Source organism: Salmo salar, chromosome ssa09 (assembly GCF_905237065.1).
Source record: "Salmo salar chromosome ssa09, Ssal_v3.1, whole genome shotgun sequence".
Classification (NCBI taxonomy): Eukaryota; Metazoa; Chordata; class Actinopteri; order Salmoniformes; family Salmonidae; genus Salmo; species Salmo salar.
Window position 1 is genome coordinate 93,811,388 of NC_059450.1, and position 21,712 is coordinate 93,833,099.

The window sequence follows — 21,712 nt, forward strand, 5'->3', positions numbered from 1 at the left end:
AGTATAATAGAGTAGAATGGAGTACAGTAAAGTTGAATACAGTATAATAGAGTAGAATAGAGTACAGTAGAGTAGAATATAGTATAATAGAGTAGAATAGAGTACAGTAGAGTAGAATACAGTATAATAGAGTAGAATAGAGTATAGTAGATTGGAATACAGTGTAATAGAGTAGAATAGAGTACAGTTGAGTTGAATACAGTAGAATAGAGTAGAATAGACTACAGTAGAGTTGAATACTGTATAATAGAGTAGAATAGAGTTCAGTAGAGTAGAATACAGTATAAAAGAGTAGAATAGAGTACAGTAGAGTTGAATACAGTAGAATAGAGTACAGTAGAGTAAAATACAGTATAATAGAGTACAATGGAGTACAGTAAAGTTGAAAACAGTAGAATAGAGTAGAATAGAGTACAGTAGAGTAGAATATAGTATAATATAGTATAATAGAGTACAGTAGAGTAGAATACAGTATAATAGAGTAGAATAGAGTACAGTAGATTGGAATACAGTGTAATAGAGTAGAATAGAGTACAGTCGAGTTGAATACAGTAGAATAGAGTAGAATAGACTACAGTAGAGTTGAATACAGTATAATAGAGTAGAATGGAGTACAGTAAAGTTGAATACAGTATAATAGAGTAGAATAGAGTACAGTAGAGTATAATATAGTATAATAGAGTAGAATAGAGTACAGTAGAGTAGAATACAGTATAAAAGAGTAGAATAGAGTACAGTAGAGTTGAATACAGTAGAATAGAGTACAGTAGAGTAAAATACAGTATAATAGAGTACAATGGAGTATAGTAAAGTTGAATACAGTATAATAGAGTAGAATAGAGTACAGTAGAGTAGAATATAGTATAATATAGTAGAATAGAGTACAGTAGAGTAGAATACAGTATAATAGAGTAGAATAGAGTACAGTAGATTGGAATACAGTGTAATAGAGTAGAATAGAGTACAGTCGAGTTGAATACAGTAGAATAGAGTAGAATAGACTACAGTAGAGTTGAATACTGTATAATAGAGTAGAATAGAGTACAGTAGAGTTGAATACAGTAGAATAGAGTACAGTAGAGTAAAATACAGTATAATAGAGTAGAATGGAGTACAGTAAAGTTGAAAACAGTAGAATAGAGTAGAATAGAGTACAGTAGAGTAGAATACAGTATAACAGAGTAGAATAGAGTATAGTAGAGTTGAATACAGTATAATAGAGTAGAATAGAGTATAGTAGAGTAGAATACAGTATAATAGAGTAGAATAGAGTATAGTATAGTAGAATACAGTATAATAGATTAGAATAGAGTACATTAGAGTTGAATACAGTAGAATAGAGTAGAATAGAGTACAGTAGAGTCGAATACAGTTTAATAAAGTAGAATAGAGTACAGTAGAGTTGAATACAGTATAATAGAGTACAGTAGAGTAGAATACAGCATAATACAGTAGATTGGAATACAGTGTAATAGAGTAGAATAGAGTACAGTCGAGTTGAATACAGTAGAATAGAGTAGAATAGAATACAGTAGAGTTGAATACAGTGTAATAGAGTAGAATAGAGTACAGTAGAGTATAATACAGTATAATAGAGTAGAATGGAGTACAGTGGGGTAGGATACAGTAGAATATAGTAGAGTAGAATACAATATAATGGAGTAGAGTAGAATACAGTAGAGTAGATTACAGTATAATATAGTAGAATGGAGTACAGTAGATTGGAATACAGTATAATAGAGTAGAATAGAGTATGGTAGAGTTGAATACAGTAGAATAGAGTACAGAGGAGTAGAATACATTAGAATGGAGTAGAATAGAGTACAGTAGAGTAGAATACAGTATAATAGAGTAGAATGGAGTACAGTAGATTAGAATACAGTATAATAGAGTAGAATAGAGTACAGTAGAGTAGAGTAGAATAGAGTACAGTGGAGTAGGATACAGTAGAATATAGTAGAGTAGAATACAATATAATGGAGTAGAATAGAGTACGGTAGAGTAGAATAGAGTATCGTAGAGTAGAATACAGTAGAATAGAGTACAGTAGAGTAGAATACAGTAGAATAGAGTACAGTAGAGTAGAATAAAGTAGATGGAAACAGATCTAACATAAGTTTCCAATCTCCATTGAAATATTTTTTGATCTGTCCGAGTGGATACTGGCCCTTGATCTAGCCCAGGATTTCTTAAAATATGGGTCAGGACCAAAAGTGGGCCCTGGGCATGTGAGAGGTGGGTACTATTTCTTCTTAATTTGAATCATTGCAGGACGATTTGGGTCACGGGAAGACTGTCAATTTCTCATTCGGGTCTCGAGTACATTGGTCATTCAACTTTAACAAAAACATTTTAACTAATATTCTTTTAATATCAAAGTTATTTTCTTCTATGTAGGAATGGACATCAATGAATTTGCCGCAATACATGGCTCACTTTTGGCTTCTCCTCAAGCACAAAATACTGTGATAAGTCCACATCTAGACTTTAACTTGATTGGATATGTGCTGAATAGAAGGCCAGTCTGGAAAAGCTGACTGATATTTGCATGGTGTCCACTGTTCAGTATAGGGTTTGTTATTCATAACTCAGCTGTACTGTTAATGCACACCAATTGTAAAATCTGTATCATTTTTAATTTGGAGTGATTACAGAAATGTCATGTTATAATTTCTGATGTGTTTTTGGAACAAATATGACCTATAATGACTAGAAAGGTTTGCACATTTTTTTTCTCCAAATCAGTTAAAGAGATTATATTACATCACATAAATTGATTTAAGTGTTGTTGTTTTTTTACATCAAAACATTATTTTTAGATTACAGAAAGAGTATCATATTTATGATGTATCTGTCTGAGATATTAAGAATTATATTCTCGATAAAAGTAACCTTTTTAATGTTAACAATCAATAGCATTTTGTTCACTAACTTGATTTTCCCATTTAAGCACATTAGATGATTCATTTAGCATGACCAAGTCAGAGTCAAAAAGCTTCAACACAGGACTGTTTATAACCTAGATTAATTATCTTATAACATTTAACAAAATGAAATCTATATATACAATTTGGGAAAAAAAGCAAAGAAACTCACCGACACATTGAGCGTCTTTCCGAGAGGCGCTTTTTAATAAGGAAACTGGTGAATAGGGGGGAAGCTATTTCAATGTTTTTAGAGATACATGGGGAATTCCCACATAGAGAAAGGGTCTGATGCAGTTCATAGCCTCAACAGAAGAGAACAGAGCGGGGGGACCTGGGCTCCGTCCAACTGAGCGGTAGTGTAGTGATCTGTCCTAAAGTGAACAACACAAGACAACCAGCAGAACAGACACAATCAACACTATCAGTCTGGTATGTGTTAATTCTACTCTACACAGAAATACTAGAGTTTTATGTTATTTTCATTTGATTTAACCTTTATTTAACTAGGCAAGTCAGTTAAGAACCAATTCTTATTTACAATGACGGCCTACCAAAAGGCCTCCTGCGGGGACGGGGGCTGGGATAAAAAAAATATATATATATATATATATATATAGGACAAAACACACATCACGACAAGAGAGACACCACAACACTACATAAAGAGAGACCTAAGACAACAACATAGCATGGCAGCAACACATGACATCAACATGGTAGCAACACAACATAGCAGCAGCACAACATTGTAGCAGCACAAAACATGGTACAAACATTATTGGACACAGACAACAGCGCATAGGGCAAGACGGTAGAGACAACAATACATCATGCAAAGCAGCCTCAACTGTCAGTAAGAGTGTCCATGATGGAGTCTTTGAATGAAGAGATGGAGATAAAACTGTGCAGTTTGAGTATTTTTTTGCATCGTACTCTTTATGAATCATAACTAAAGTGTGATGGAAGTTAATGGCAGAGGTCTCATGTGTATCTATGCACATTTAGTTTACATAACACAGCCATTAATATCCATAAGGCCTAATAACCAAGTTTAATCTCATTTATATTAAACTGTACAATTTGACTTGAAGCGAATCCAATAGAATTGTCTTACTTCACAGCAGTCAGAAAGGATTTTTTGTTTTCAACACAGGGTGATGATCTGACAATGCATTGCAAAGAAAGCTTACTATTTACCTTAATCTATGAATGTATAATAATTAACATGAAATAGGGATCATTTTGAGGTTGTGTAATTATGCAGTCTTTGTTTAAATTAGCAGTGTTGGGCTGCTGCATGGTGCAGTCTACAGTCTACATGTTGCTATGGATCTCTTGGCCTGATGTAGGGGATTTCCTCCTCTCTCAAAACCCTTTTTTTCTTCTTTCCGCTTTTAACTCTGAGACGCTTGACAACAGCTGCACTCACAAATAAAGCTCATCACATACAGTACATCATACAGTAAAGTCTACCCAAGATGGCGTAGCAGTCGGACGTGTGTTTTGTCTTGTCCTGTCCTGTCCCGTGTAAATATCGTTTTCCTCTGTTTTTTCTCGTATATATTTCATATTTATTATAATCTCACTTTCCATCTATGGACTGAATATACTCTCCTGCAACCCGCCTCACCCAATGTGGTACGGATCTGCTATTTTTATTCTTTAGAACCGGGAAACACCATTAGAAGCTAGCCAGCTAATTAGCTACTAGCTAGTAGTCAGTTAGCCACTGCTAGCGGTCTTCACTGTTAGCTCGGACACCAGCCAGCCTCAGCTCGGTCAATACCTGCCAGTCTGTACAGCGCAATATTAACCCAGAGCATATCGGACTGTTTTCTCTACCACATCTCCGTATTCCTACTGCAAGCTCTGAAACTTTACACCAGATCATCGCAGCTAGCTAGCTGCAATCCGAGTGGCTACTCCTGGTTAACGTCTCTGTCCCGAAGCAAGCACCAGTTAGCCTTGAGCTAGCCTCGAGCTAGGCCCATCTCCCGGCTAGCCGAAGAGGTCCACCAGCTAATTATTGGGCTACAATACCTCTTTTGCCAATTGGCCTTGACCCTTTACTACCGCCACGGAGCCCAGCCAATCTATCACGACTGGTCTGCTGATGTAATCGTCCGAGGTGGTTTCAACAGGTTCTTCCTTTGCGACTTCGCCGAAGGCCCATCTGCTAGCCCCGGCCTGCTAGCTGTCTGAATCGCCGTGTCTCCAGCTCGCCTAGTGTAGTAGCGACTACTGAATTGTCTCCCTGACTCACCTATTGCTACTCATTGGACCCTATGATCACTCGGCTACACATGCCTTTCCCTAATGTCAATATGCCTTGTCTATTGCTGTTTTGGTTAGTGATTATTGTCTTATTTCACTGTAGAGCCGCCAGCCCTTTTACTCTCTGTTCCAAACGCACTAGACGACTAGTTCTTATAGCCTTTAGCCGTACCCTTATCCTACTCCTCCTCTGTTCCTCTGGTGATGTAGAGATTAACCTAGGTCCGGACAACAGGCCCTCCGATTTGACACACTGAACTCAATCTGAGTAGTAGTTTGTGAACCAGGCGAGGCAGTCATTTGAGAAATCAAGGCTATTGAGTCTGCCGATAAGAATGCGGTGATTGACAGAGTCGAAAGCCTTGGCCAGGTTGATGAAGATGGCTGCACAGTACTGTCTTTTATTGATGGCGGTTATGATACCCTTTAGGACCTTGAGCGTTGCTGAGGTCCACCCATGACCAGCTCGGAAACCAGATTGCATGGTGGAGAAGGTGCGGTGGGATTCGAAATGCTCGGTGATCTGTTTGTTAACTTGGCCTTTGAAGATTTTAGAAAGGCAGGGCAGGATGAATATAGGTCTATAACAGTTTGGGTCCAGAGTGTCTCCCCTTTGAAGAGGGGGTTGACCACGGCAGCTTTCCAATTTTTGGGGATCTCAGACGATACGAAAGAGAGGTTGAACAGGCTAGTAATAGGGGTTGCAACAATTTCGGCTGATAGTTTTAGAAAGAGAGGGTCCAGATTGTCTAGCCCAGCTGATTTGTAGGGGTCCAGATTTTGTAGCTCTTTCAGAACATCAGCTGTCTGGATTTCGGTGAAGGAGGAGCAGGGGGGGCTTTGGCGGGTTGCTGTGGAGGGTGCAGTGCTGTTGACCGGGGTAGGAGTAGCCAGGTGGAAAGAATGGCCAGCCGTAGAGAAATGCTTATTGAAATTCTCAATTATAGTGGATTTATCGGTGGTAACAGTGTTTCCTAGCCTCAGAGCAGTGGGCAGCTGGGAGGAGGTGCTCTTATTCTCCATGGACTTTACAGTGTCCCAGAACTTTTTGGAGTTAGTACTACAGGATGCAAATTTCTGTTTGGAAAAGCTAGCCTTAGCTTTTCTAACTGCCTGTGTATATTTTTTCCTAACATCCCTGAAAAGTTCCATATCACGGGGGCTATTCGATGCTAATGCAGAACGCCACAGGATGTTTTTGTGCTGGTCAAGGGCAGACAGGTCTGGAGTGAACCAAGGACTATATCTATTCCTAGTTAAATTTTTTTGGAGTGGGGCATGCTTATTTAAGATGGATAGGAAAGCACTTTAAAAGAATAGCCAGGCATCATCTACTGACGGGATGAGGTCAATGTCATTCCTGGATACCCCAGCCAGGTCGATTAGAAAGGCCTGCTCGCAGAAGTGTTTAGGGAGCGTTTGACAGTGATGAGGGGTGGTCATTTGGTCGCAGACCCATTACGGATGCAGGCAATGAGGCAGTGATCGCTGAGATCTTGATTGAAAACAGCAGAGGTGTATTTGGAGGGCAAGTTAGTTAGGATGATATCTATGAGGGTGCCCATGTTTACGAATTTGAGGTTGTACCTGGTAGGTTCATTGATCATTTGTGTGAGATTGAGGGCATCAAGCTTAGATTGTAGGATGGCCGGGGTGTTAAGCATGTCCCAGTTTAGGTCACCTAGTAGCACGAGCTCAGAAGATAGATGGGGGGCAATCAATTCACATATGGTATTGAGGGCACAGCTGGGGGCAGAGGGAGGTCTATAGCAAGCAGCAACAGTGAGAGACTTGTTTCTGGAAAGGTGAATTGTTAGAAGTAGAAGCTTGAATTGTTTGGGTACAGACTTGGATAGTAATACAAAACTCTGCAGGCTATCTTTGCAGTAGATTGCAACACCACCCCCTTTGGCAGTTCTATCTTGGCGGAAAATGTTATAGTTAGCGATGGAGATTTCAGGGTTTTTGGTGGTTTTCCTAAGCCAGGATTCAGACACGGCTAAGACATCCGGGTTGGCAGAGTGTGCTAAAGCAGTGAGTAAAACAAACTTAGGGAGTAGGCTTCTAATGTTAACATGCATGAAACCAAGGCTTTTACGGTTACAGAAGTCAACAAATGAGAGCACCTGGGGAGTGGGAGTGGAGCTAGGCACTGCAGGACCTGGATTAACCTCCACATCACCAGAGGAACAGAGGAGAAGTAGGATAAGGGTACGGCTAAAGGCTATACGAACTGGCCGTCTAGCACGTTCGGAACACAGAGTAAAAGGAGCAGGTTTCTGGGAACGATAGCATAGATTCAAGGCATAGTGTACAGACAAAGGTAAGGTAGGATGTGAGTACATTGGAGGTAAACCTAGGCATTGAGTAATGATGAGAGAGATATAGTCTCTAGAGACGTTTAAACCAGGTGATGTCATCGCATATGTAGGAGGTGGAACAACATGGTTGGTTAAGGCATATTGAGCAGGGCTAGAGGCTCTACAGTGAAATAAAACAGTAATCACTAACCAGGACAGTAATGGACGAGGCATATTGATATTAGAGAGGCATGCGTAGCCAAGTGAACATATGGGTCCAGTGAGTGGTTGAGCTGACTGGGGACACGGCGATTCAGACAGTTAGCAGGCCGATGCTAACAAGCTAACAGTTAGTAGGCTGGGGCTAAACAAGCTAGCAGTTAGCAGACCGGGGCTGGCAAGCTAGCAGTTAGCAGACCGGGGCTAGCAAGTTAGCCTTTGGGGGACGTTGCGATGGGGGTAAGTCTGTTTTTGCCTCTTCGTGCGGTGACGTCGATAGACCAGTCGTGGAATTAGTTGGGTTCCAAGTAGCTCTAGGTAGCTAGTAGGCCACGGTTAGCAGAATGGGCCTTCAGTGGACGTCGCGCATGAGGGGCCTGTTTGAATCCTCGGGCAGATTATGTCGGTATTCCAGTAGTAGAGGATCGGCGGGGTTCCGTGCCCCATACCGGCAGTAGAAGGGGTCCGGATATTGTAGCCCAGGAGTGGGCTTCGGTGGTTGCACAGGAGCCTTGGCCAGGCTAACTTCAGGCTAATTGGTGCTTGCTCCGGGATGGAAACGCTAGCCAGGAGTAGTCACCCGGGATTGTGATTAGCTAGTTGCGAAGATCCAGATGAAAATGAGTTTGCGGTAGGAATCCGGGGATATGGGGGGAAAAAATAAAAAAGAATAATAGGTCCGTTATGCTCTGGTTTGAGTCACGTTGTTCGAACTGGCGAGAGCTTTCCAAGCTAAAGGTTAGCTGATGACGTTAATAATGTCTACACTGTATTTCTGATCAATTTGATGTTATTTTAATGGACATAAAATGTGTTTTTCTTTCAAAAACAAGGACATTTCTAAGTGACCCCAATCTTTTGAACGGTAGTGTACATCATACAGTACATCAAACAGTACATCATACAGTACATGATGCAATAAATCATACCGTACATCATACATCATACAGTATACCATACAGTACATCATACAGTACATCACACAATGCATCATACAGTATATCATACAATACATCACACAGTACATTATATATCATGCAGTACATCATACAGTACATCATACAGTACATCATATAACATACAGTACATCATATGCACATGTACATATATCATACAGTACATCATATATCATACAGTACATCATATAACATACAGTACATTATACAGTACATCATATATCATACAGTACATCATATAACATACATATGATGTACTGTATGATATATGATATCATACAGTACATCACACAACATGGAGTATATCATACATCATACAGTACATCATATATCATACAGTACATCATATATCATACAGTATATCATACAGTACACCATACAGTACATCACACAACATGGAGTATATCATACATCATACAGTACATCATATATCATACAGTACATCATATATTATGCAGTACAGCATACATCATTCAGTACATCAAACAGCACATCATACAGTACATCACACAGTACATCATACAGTATATAATACAGTACATCATATAGCATGGAGTATATCCTACATCATACAGTACATCATACAGTACATTATACAGTACGTAGTACAGTATATCATACAGTACATCATACAGTACATTATACAGTACATAGTACAGTACATCATACAGTACATCATACTTCATACAGTACATACTACAGTACACACTACAGCACATAATACAGTACATTATACAGTACATGATACATCATACAGTATATCATACAGTACATAATATATCATAGAGTATATCATACACTACATCATACATTATATTATACATCATGCAGTACATCATACAGTAAGTTCATAGCACAGTATATTATACAGTACATCATACATCATACAGTAAATCATACAGTACATAATACATCATACAGTACACAATACAGTACATCATACAGTACATCATACAGTATATCATACAGTACATCATACAGCACAGCATACAGTATATAATACAATACATCATACAACATTGAGTATGTCATACATCATACAGTACATCATACAGTATATCGTACAGTACATCATACATCATACAGTACATCATACAGTACAGAGGACTCTGTTGTCCTAGCTTCAGGGGGGAAGCTCGTTCCACCGTTGGGGTGCCAAAACAGAGAAGAGCTTGGACTGGGCTGAGCTGGAGCTGAACCAGTTCGGATTTAAGTATAGTTTTTGTATAACTGAAGCCTTTAGTGAGAGGTCCAATGCTTTAATATTTAGAAATGTCTGCACTCTGGACTCATATTCATTATATAGGCAGAACCATAAGTAAATAGGTAACCTGCGATATGACTAAAGAATTAATCAGGTTGATTTTTCCACAAATAGACAAGTGTTGTCCTTTCCATGGTAGCTAAATCTTATCTAATTTGGCTAACTTTCTATTAAAATGTATTGTAGTAAGATCATTTCTACATGGCAATTTAAATGTATTTTTTTTTTTAGAGATCCAATATGTAATATGCTGCATTTATCATAATCAGATTTTAATCCAGAGAGGTTAGAACAAGTATCTAGATCCTCTATGAGGCTGTGGAGGGATCCAAGTTGCGGATTTAAAAGAAAACATGAATCCTAAGCGTACAATGACACCTTGGATTTTAAGCCTTGGATTTCTAGCCTCTTGATATTATTGTTGGATCTGATTTGAATAGCTAGCATTTCGATGGCTATAGGAAATAGATATGCCGATAGTGGACAACCTTGTTTTACTCCTCTTGACAGTTTAATACTTTCTGAAAAGTAGCCATTGTTTACTATTTAACACCTAGGGTTACTATACATAACATTAACTCATTGTATAAGAGATTCTCCAAAATTAAAAAAAAGTCCAGGCATTTATACATAAATTCCAGTCATACTTTATCAAAGGCCTTTTCAAAGTCAGCTATGAATACCAGACCTGGTTTCACATATTTTTAATAGTGTTCTATTGTTTCCAGTACTTGTCTTATATTATCTCCAATGTATCATCCATGTAAAAAAAACCTGTCTGGTTAGGATTAATAATATCCGACAATACCTTTTTAATTCTATGCACTATGCATTTTGCCTGGATTTTGGCATCACAACACTGCAGTGTAAGGGGTCAGTTGTTTTTGGTGGACTGGATCTTTATACACTGCTCAAAAAAATAAAGGGAACACTTAAACAACACATCCTAGATCTGAATGAAAGAAATAAGCTTATTAAATACTTTTTTCTTTACATAGTTGAATGTGCTGACAACAAAATCACACAAAAATAATCAATGGAAATCCAATTTATCAACACATGGAGGTCTGGATTTGGAGTCACACTCAAAATTAAAGTGGAAAACCACACTACAGGCTGATCCAACTTTGATGTAATGTCCTTAAAACAAGTCAAAATGAGGCTCAGTAGTGTGTGTGGCCTCCACGTGCCTGTATGACCTCCCTACAACGCCTGGGCATGCTCCTGATGAGGTGGCGGATGGTCTCCTGAGGGATCTCCTCCCAGACCTGTACTAAAGCATCCGCCAACTCCTGGACAATCTGTGGTGCAACGTGGCGTTGGTGGATGGAGCGAGACATGATGTCCCAGATGTGCTCAATTGGATTCAGGTCTGGGGAACGGGCGGGCCAGTCCATAGCATCAATGCCTTCCTCTTGCAGGAACTGCTGACACACTCCAGCCACATGAGGTCTAGCATTGTCTTGCATTAGGAGGAACCCAGGGCCAACCGCACTAGCATATGGTCTCACAAGGGGTCTGAGGATCTCATCTCGGTACCTAATGGCAGTCAGGCTACCTCTGGCGAGCACATGGAGGGCTGTGCGGCCCCCCAAAGAAATGCCACCCCACACCATGACTGACCCACTGCCAAACCGGTCATGCTGGAGGATGTTGCAGGCAGCAGAACGTTCTCCATGGCGTCTCCAGACTCTGTCACGTCTGTCACATGTGCTCAGTGTGAACCTGCTTTGATCTGTGAAGAGCACAGGGCGCCAGTGGCGAATTTGCCAATCTTGGTGTTCTCTGGCAAAAGCCAAACGTCCTGCACGGTGTTGGGCTGTAAGCACAACCCCCACCTGTGGACGTCGGGCCCTCATACCACCCTCATGGAGTCTGTTTCTGACCGTTTGAGCAGACACATGCACATTTGTGGCCTGCTGGAGGTCCTTTTGCAGGGCTCTGGCAGTGCTCCTCCTGCTCCTCCTTGCACAAAGGCGGAGGTAGCGGTCCTGCTGCTGGGTTGTTGCCCTCCTACGGCCTCCTCCATGTCTCCTGATGTACTGGCCTGTCTCCTGGTAGCGCCTCCATGCTCTGGACACTACGCTGACAGACACAGCAAACCTTCTTGCCACAGCTCGCATTGATATGCCATCCTGGATGAGCTGCACTACCTGAGCCACTTGTGTGGGTTGTAGACTCCGTCTCATGCTACCACTAGAGTGGCACCGCCAGCATTCAAAAGTGACCAAAACATCAGCCAGGAAGCATAGGAACTGAGAAGTGGTCTGTGGTTACCACCTGCAGAACCACTCCTTTATTGGGGGTGTCTTGCTAATTGCCTATAATTTCCACCTGTTGTCTATTCCATTTGCACAACAGCATGTGAAATTTATTGTCAATCAGTGTTGCTTCCAAAGTGGACAGTTTGATTTCACAGAAGTGTGATTGACTTGGAGTTACATTGTGTTGTTTAAGTGTTCCCTTTATTTTTTTGAGCAGTATATTTACCACCAGGGTCCTGTTTCAGTCATAGTAAATTCTAACCATCTTGCTGAGTATGTGATAGTCTACCATTTTTATAGGAGTGGTTAAAACATGTTAATAGTGAACCTTTGAGTACATTGAAAAAGATTTTATATACTTCCCATTCAGCCCTGGAGTTTTCCCGGACTTGAACGCTTTAATTGCATCTATAAGTTCCTCCTCTGTAATTAGTCTTACAGTAGAGACATGAGTCTTTCTGTACAGCTGTTAATTTGACACTAAATTAAGTTACACTAGTAACTTCAATTAGTGGAAATGGAGGAGACTGAAATTAAAACATATGCTTAAAGTACTTTGCTTCCTCTTTCAAAATATTGTTTGGTAAATCATGGATGAGTTTCTGTAAATTATGTTTGTTAGCATTTCTATGTTGGAAGATCCAAACATCATTTGGTGCATTTTTTTTCCCATTTTCCATCCAGTTTGCTTTATTTTTATAATATATTACACTTGATCTTTTTTGAATAAGTTCCTCCAGATCTTTTTGTTTTTGCTCTAAAGTTATTCTGAACCTCTATGTTACAGTTTTGTTGCTATATATCTGGACTGAGTTCTTTTGACCTAAATTGTTTTGTTTTAAAGATGAGTGTTGAATTGAATTGAATTTTAAAGATGAGTGTTCCTTACAATAAGGGGATCTGTTGTACCTATGTTATGTAGGAAAAAGTCAGTTATGAATTATTCTGTCTTGATTAAAAAAAGGTTTTGTCATCCAGTAGGCTTTGAATACATTTCCAAGATCCTCGCCCTTGCGGAAATTCTGTAAGAGTAATGTATATACCAATTATGTGACGGTCTGACCGCATTCCGACCGCATTCTGTCCCCGATCAACACTTTTTAAAACTTTTGGTGCCAGAGAGAATGAAATAGGAAAGTAGTCAAGACGACTAGCTTGATTGAGCTTCGTATATCTCACTAGGTCAGGATATTAAACCTCCTCCATATATATCTCACTAGTTCAGAATATTAAACCTCCTCCATGTATATCTCACTAGTTCAGGATATTAAACCTCCTCCATGCATATCTCACTAGGTCAGGATATTAAACCTCCTCCATGCATATCTCACTAGGTCAGGATATTAAACCTCCTCCATGCATATCTCACTAGGTCAGGATATTAAACCTCCTCCATGCATATCTCACTAGGTCAGGATATTAAACCTCCTCCATATATATCTCACTAGTTCAGGATATTAAACCTCCTCCATGTATATCTCACTAGGTCAGGATATTAAACATCCTCCATGTATATCTCACTAGGTCAGGATATTAAACCTCCTCCATGCATATCTCACTAGTTCAGGATATTAAACCCCCTCCATGTATATCTCACTAGGTCAGGATATTAAACCTCCTCCATGTATATCTCACTAGGTCAGGATATTAAACCTCCTCCATGTATATCTCACTAGGTCAGGATATTAAACCTCTGTGTATATCTCACTAGGTCAGGATATTAAACCTCCTCCATGTATATCTCACTAGTTCAGGATATTAAACCTCCTCCATGTATATCTCACTAGGTCAGGATATTAAACCTCCTCCATGTATATCTCACTAGTTCAGGATATTAAACCTCCTCCATGTATATCTCACTAGGTCAGGATATTAAACCTCCTCCATGTATATCTCACTAGGTCAGGATATTTAACCTCCTCCATGTATATCTCACTAGGTCAGGATATTAAACCTCCTCCATGTATATCTCACTAGGTCAGGATATTAAACCTCCTCCATGTATATCTCACTAGGTCAGGATATTAAACCTCCTCCATGTATATCTCACTAGCTCAGTATATTTAAGCCTCCATATATCCACTAGTTCCAATATATCCATGACATTTGTATTGAGGGGATAATCTCGTCTTTCAAACCTCTTTTTCCTCGTCTATTAACCCCCCCTCCCAGTACTACCATGCCCAGTTCAAAGGCACTTAAATATTTTGTCTTGCCCAGTCAACCTGTCTCCTCTGTTTCATCTACACTGATTGAAGTGGATTTAAAAAGTGACATTAATAAGAGATCATAGCTTTCACCTCATCAGTCTGTCATGGAAAGAGCAGGTGTTCATAATGTTTTGTACACTCAGTGTCTATGCATAGTTCTGATCAATCTGTCTTGGAAAGAGCAGGTGTTCATAATGTTTTGTACACTCAGTGTCTATGCATAGTTCTGATCAATCTGTCATGGAAAGAGCAGGTGTTCATAATGTTTTGTACACTCAGTGTCTATGCATAGTTCTGATCAGTCTGTCATGGAAAAAGCAGGTGTTCATAATGTTCTGTTCAGTGAAATAAAGAGTAATGGATGTGATTAAAATAAGCGATTACATTAACTATGAAGAAGACCATAACATACTGTGTTTTTTAAGATTGGAAAACTTCTATGTATTGTTGGTTCAGTGAGTGGGAGAGGCAGTGAATGAATTATACAGTGTCATGTCCAAAATAGTAGCCTATTCCGAATAGAGTACCATTTGCTATTCCCTAAATAGTATACTACTTTTGACCTGGACCCATAGGGCTCTGGTTAAAAGTAGTGCACTATGTGTAGGGAATAGGGAGCCATTCAGGATGTAAACAGGGAGTTTCCTGATTCTAAAGCTCTGGCCCAGTGCCCCTCTGCCAACATCAATATTTAATCACTGAACGGCACCCAGAAGCTACCCAGGTAGCTAAACATAGTGAACCACAGTGACACGGTCCAAATAGCATTCTATTCCCTATATGGTGCACTGCTTTTGACCAGGGCTCATAGGGTTCTGCTCAAAAGCAGTGCACTATATTAGGGATAAGGTGCCATTCTGGTACGTAGAGATATTGACACGGCCTTAACCCTGGTCCTGCTGTATGTGGAGCACTATCAGAAGAAATCAACACAGGACATTACCGTAACATGATCTCAGTCCAAATGAGTCATTACCCTGTCATTAGTGCATATTACACAGAAATGTAGACCTAAGAGCAATTTGGTTGAAATTTATTCAATCCAGTTTTAAAATGTATGCATTTTATATGCATTTATCATAATATAGGTCATATCTTGTCATTCAAATCTGTCTTCAAAAAATAAATGCCAACAGAATACAGTACTACGACACATTCCTTTTATTTTGAGGAGACACAATGTAACGTTCCTAAAACCATACAGTAATGACCTATTGCATTGTAGAAGCGCCATACAAACACTTCAAAGCCCTCAATAGGTTGACAGTTAGAGACTTAGCCAAGCAGTTTCCTATCTCTCACTTTCAATGTAAATACCACTAACACTACAGGGGTTCTGTAAAAAAAAAAAAAGAAAAGAAAAAGAAACATTTGACATGAAAAAGACTTACACAGAGGTGGCAGCACAGAGCTCCAATGTTCCAATACTTTAAAAATGCATCATTAGTTATGGATAGGTGTAAGCATAGCAAGGTTACCACCCGAACATCACTTGAACCAATTTAGATCTGTGATTACATCAAGGAAGCTAGGAAAGAAGAAAGGAGCAGAGACTCTGTGGGGAGGTTGTTGAGGTCATAGGTCACTTTGGCAGAGGAGTGGCAGCGGTGAGGGACAAACAGAGCAGACTGACTATCCCCACTGGGTTCAATGTGGATGTATGCACAGCACAGTTGACCGGTAGATTGACAGCTTCAGTTGGTGTTCTAGAGTGTTCCAGAAGCTCCACTGGTGTTCTGGAGCCTTCTGGAAGCCTGCTGGGTGGTTCTGGTTCTAGTCTTGTCCTCCACACAGCATCAGCAGGGTCTTACGGTAGTCCCCTGAGGTATCACCCTGAGAGAGGAAGCAGCAGCTTTTTAGGAACTTACTAAAACAGACTCCATCCCAAATGGCACTGTATAATAATAGGGGACCATTTGGGATGCATACAAATTTTGAACACAAAATTCAACACACAAGGAGAGGAAGAAGTATTTAGGGTCTCTTTTACTGAGTGTTTATACAGTATATGTTATTATATCATATAATTAAACAATAAGGCCTGAGGGGGTGTGGTATATGGCCAATATGCCATGGCTAACGGCTGTTCTTAGACCCGACGAGCCGTGGTATATATATATATATATACCGGCTGTCAGCCAATCAGCATTCAGGGTTCGAACCACACAGGTTATAATCTAAGTTATATAATATGTGATATAATCTAAGTTATAAACTGGGTTGTTTTTACTCTTATAATTACATTGGTAACCAGTTTATAATAGCAATAAGACACCTCGGGGGTTTGTGATATATGGCCGATATACCACGGCTAAGGGCTGTATCCAGGCACTCCTCATTGCGTCATGCTAAAGAACAGCCCTTAGCCGTGGTATATTGTCCATATACCACATCCCCTCGGGCCTTATTGGTTAATTCTATCATATATTATATAGCTATATAAATATTCTAAGTTATTCAGAGCGGGGTAATCAGTTAGGTATATGAACAGCTCCCACAGTAAAAGCATGGTCAACTCAATAACATCACAGAGACACATACAGTAGATCACACAGACACATTAACACAGAGACACATACAGTACATCACAGAGACACATTAACACAGAGACACATACAGTACATCACAGAGACACATACAGAACATCACAGAGACACATTAACACAGAGACACATACAGTACATCACAGAGACACATACAGAACATCACACAGACACATTAACACAGAGACACATACAGTACATCACAGAGACACATACAGAACATCACAGAGACACATTAACACAGAGACACATACAGTACATCACAGAGACACATACAGTACATCACAGAGACACATTAACACAGAGACACATACAGAACATCACAGAGACACATTAACACAGAGACACATACAGTACATCACAGAGACACATTAACACAGAGACACATACAGTACATCACACAGACACATTAACACAGAGACACATACAGAACATCACAGAGACACATTAACACAGAGACACATACAGTACATCACAGAGACACATTAACACAGAGACACATACAGTACATCACACAGACACATTAACACAGAGACACATACAGTACATCACAGAGACACATACAGTACATCACAGAGACACATTAACACAGAGACACATACAGAACATCACAGAGACACATACAGTACATCACAGAGACACATACAGAACATCACAGAGACACATACAGAACATCACAGAGACACATTAACACAGAGACACATACAGTACATCACACAGACACATACAGTACATCACACAGACACATTAACACAGAGACACATACAGAACATCACAGAGACACATACAGTACATCACACAGACACATTAACACACAGACACATACAGTACATCACACAGACACATTAACACAGAGACACATACAGAACATCACAGAGACACATACAGTACATCACACAGACACATTAACACAGAGACACATACAGAACATCACAGAGACACATACAGTACATCACACAGACACATACAGAACATCACAGAGACACATACAAAACATCACAGAGACACATACAGTACATCACAGAGACACATACAGAACATCACACAGACACATTAACACAGAGACACATACAGAACATCACAGAGACACATACAGTACATCACACAGACACATTAACAAACAGACACATACAGTACATCACACAGACACATTAACACAGAGACACATACAGAACATCACAGAGACACATACAGTACATCACACAGACACATTAACACAGAGACACATACAGAACATCACAGAGACACATACAGTACATCACAGAGACACATACAGTACATCACAGAGACACATACAGTACATCACACAGACACATACAGTACATCACACAGACACATTAACACAGAGACACATACAGAACATCACAGAGACACATACAGTACATCACACAGACACATTAACACACAGACACATACAGTACATCACACAGACACATTAACACAGAGACACATACAGAACATCACAGAGACACATACAGAACATCACACAGACACATACAGTACATCACACAGACACATTAACACAGAGACACATACAGAACATCACAGAGACGCATACAGTACATCACAGAGACACATACAGTACATCACAGAGACACATACAGTACATCACAGAGACACACAGGGTTAGTGGACAGACATTTATAGAAAGCAAAGAAGTTATCACTTGTCAGAATCTAAGTTCAAAATTGGTTTTGAAATACATTATATTAGCAAAACGGCAATTTACTTTACGCTGACAGAAATAAAGAATGTCTCCGGATCGAGTTAGATTTTAATGTATTTTTATGACACAACTGTATTTACAGCATGTGACTTCACAACTCTTTCAACCAATCCATATATCAATCCCCACCTTTCCATTATAGCTCTTAAATCCTCCTCTGGTACATAGATAATATCATTGACATTATTTAAGGGCCACCCTCATCTGCAGAAGTTATTACTGGTGTACGTCTCCCAAATAGAACCCTACTATATGTTCTATACAGTGGGGGGAAAAAGTATTTGATCCCCTGCTGATTTTGTACGTTTGCCCACTGATAAAGAAAGGAAAAGTCTATAATTTTAATGGTAGGTTTATTTGAACAGTGAGGGACAGAATAACAACAAAAATATCCAGAAAAACGCATGTCAAAAATGTTATAAATTGATTTGCATTTTAATGAGGGAAATAAGTATTTGACCCCCTCTCAATCAGAAAGATTTCTGGCTCCCAGGTGTCTTTTATACAGGTAACGAGCTGAGATTAGGAGCACACTCTTAAAGGGAGTGCTCCTTACCGCAGCTTGTTACCTGTAAAAAAGACACCTGTCCACAGAAGCAATCAATCAATCAGATTCCAAACTCTCCACCATGGCCAAGACCAAAGAGCTCTCCAAGGATGTCAGGGACAAGATTGTAGACCTACAAAAGGCTGGAATGGGCTACAAGACCATCGCCAAGCAGCTTGGTGAGAAGGTGACAACATTTGGTGCGATTATTCGCAAATGGAAGAAACACAAAAGAACTGTCAATATCCCTCGGCCTGGAGCTCCATGCAAGATCTCACCTTGTGGGGTTGCAATGATCATGAGAACGGTGAGGAATCAGCCAAGAACTACACGGGAGGCTCTTGTCAATGATCTCAAGGCAGCTGGGACCATTGTCACCAAGAAAACAACTGGTAACACACTACGCCGTGAAGGACTGAAATCCTGCAGCGCCCGCAAGGTCCCCCTGCTCAAGAATACATATACATGCCCGTCTGAAGTTTGCCAATGAACATCTGAAAGACTCAGAGGACAACTGGTGAAAGTGTTGTGGTCAGATGAGACCAAAATGGAGCTCTTTGACATCAACTCAACTCACCGTGTTTGGAGGAGGAGGAATGCTGCCTATGACCCCAAGAACACCATCTCCACAGTCAAACATGGAGGTGGAAACATTATGCTTTGGGGGTGTTTTTCTGCTAAGGGGACAGGACAACTTCACCGCATCATTTGACGGGGCCATGTACTGTCAAATCTTGGGTGAGAACCTCCTTCCCTCAGCCAGGGCATTGAAAATGGGTCGTGGATGGGTATTCCAGCATTACAATGACCCAAAACACACGGCCAAGGCAACAAAGGAGTGGCTCAAAAAGAAGCACGTTAAGGTCCTGGAGTGGCCTAGCCAGTCTCCAGATCTTAATCCCATAGAAAATCTGTGGAGGGAGCTGAAGGTTCGAGTTGCCAAACGTCAGCCTCGAAACCTTAATGACTTGGAGAAGATCTGCAAGGAGGAGTGGGACAAAATCCCTCCTGAGATGTGTGCAAACCTGGTGGCCAACTACAAGAAACGTCTGACCTCTGTGATTGCCAACAAGGGTTTTGCCACCAAGTACTAAGTCATGTTTTGCAGAGGGGTCAAATACTTATTTCCCTCATTAAAATGCAAATCATTTTATAACATTTTTGACATGCGTTTTTCAGGATTTTTGTTGTTGTTATTCTGTCTCTCACTGTTCAAATAAACCTACCATTAAAATTATAGACTGATCATTTCTTTGTAAGTGGGCAAACGAACAAAATCAGCAGGGGATCAAATACTTTTTTCCCCCACTGTATAGTGCACTACTTTCAACCAGGGCCCATAGAGGAACAGGGTGCCATTCAGTACACAACCCTGGTCTTTTACATGTGAGAGCCAGTATAGACCTGGATGTGGGCACTTCCTGCCTCGACATCTTCTAGCCAATCACGGGTGTCGGCCTACAGAGAGGAAGTCGAGCATGCAGGGGAAATTCCTAAACAGCTGTATGGCAGCCGCAGCCCCACAAGCCCCATCCAACACAGGAAGCTATAGAGCACCGTTCTCCGTTCCACCCATCTCGACGAAAATAGGATGTGTAGCAGCACAGTAGTACAACAGAAACACACACACACACACACACACACACACACACACACACACACACACACACACACACACACACACACACACACACACACACACACACACACACACACACACACACACACACACACACACACAGAGCGAGGGTACAGGGGCATGTAAAGGGACATGCAAAGTGCAGCAGACTGTAGACAGTAGTGTGTTACTCGACATGTAGAATATGAAAACTTACAACCATGGTTTCTACCTGGATGAATTCATGGAGAGAACAGTCGTGAGTCTCCTTGAACTCTTTGCGGATATTGAAAAGGTCGACTTCACTGCGTGAGACCATGATGCGGATCAGAGCCCTGTCGTCTGTGCCAATACACTGCAGAGGACAGAGAAATGTCATGTTTATACATATATACTGATCAAAATATAAAATACAACATGAAACAATTTCAAAGATTTTACTCATCTACAGTCAATTGAGATAAATCCATTAGGGCCTCTCGAGTGGCACAGCGGTCTAAGACACTGCATCGCAGTGCTTGAGGTGTCACTACAGACCCGTGTTCGATCCCAGGCTGTGTCACACAACTGGCCGTGATTGGGAGTCCCATAGGGCGGTGCACAATTGGCCGGGTGTCTTCCGGGTTAGGGGAGGGTTTGGCTGGGGGGGCTTTACTTGGCTCATTGCGCTCTAGTGACTCCATGTTTGCGGGCTGGGCGCCTGCAGGCTGACCTCTGTTGTCAGTTGAACAGTGTTTCCTCCGACACATTGGTGCAGCTGGCTTCCAGGTTAAGTGGGCGGGTGTTAAGAAGCATAGTTTGGCGGGTCATGTTTCGGAGGACGCATAACTTGACCTTCGCCTCCCGAGCCCGTTGGGGAGTTGC

General features: G+C 40.6%; 3 protein-coding genes across 6 annotated transcripts in view; 1 reads left to right on the forward strand and 2 right to left on the reverse strand.

Moving 5' to 3' along the window:
* The window catches only part of LOC106612295 (TNFAIP3-interacting protein 1), a 31,573-nt gene extending 28,254 nt beyond the window's left edge, over nucleotides 1–3,319 (reverse strand). Inside the window, exon 1 of the mRNA XM_014213325.2 lies at nucleotides 3,097–3,319. The gene's annotated coding sequence lies outside the window, so the exon portion shown is untranslated. The remainder of the gene's footprint in view (nucleotides 1–3,096) is intronic.
* Nucleotides 3,230–21,712, forward strand: part of LOC106612296 (cationic amino acid transporter 2) — an 87,547-nt gene continuing 69,064 nt past the window's right edge. For both annotated transcript variants that reach the window (XM_014213334.2, XM_014213337.2), the window contains exon 1: nucleotides 3,230–3,356. The gene's annotated coding sequence lies outside the window, so the exon portion shown is untranslated. The remainder of the gene's footprint in view (nucleotides 3,357–21,712) is intronic.
* Nucleotides 15,561–21,712, reverse strand: part of anxa6 (annexin A6) — a 37,996-nt gene continuing 31,844 nt past the window's right edge. For 2 of the 3 annotated variants that reach the window (XM_014213299.2, NM_001139751.1), the window contains 2 exon segments: nucleotides 21,081–21,203; nucleotides 15,561–16,247 (listed from right to left, as the gene is read on the reverse strand). In XM_014213299.2, the coding sequence (XP_014068774.1) occupies nucleotides 16,188–16,247; nucleotides 21,081–21,203 (183 nt within the window). In that variant the 3' untranslated portion in view covers nucleotides 15,561–16,187. 3 annotated transcript variants of the gene reach the window in all.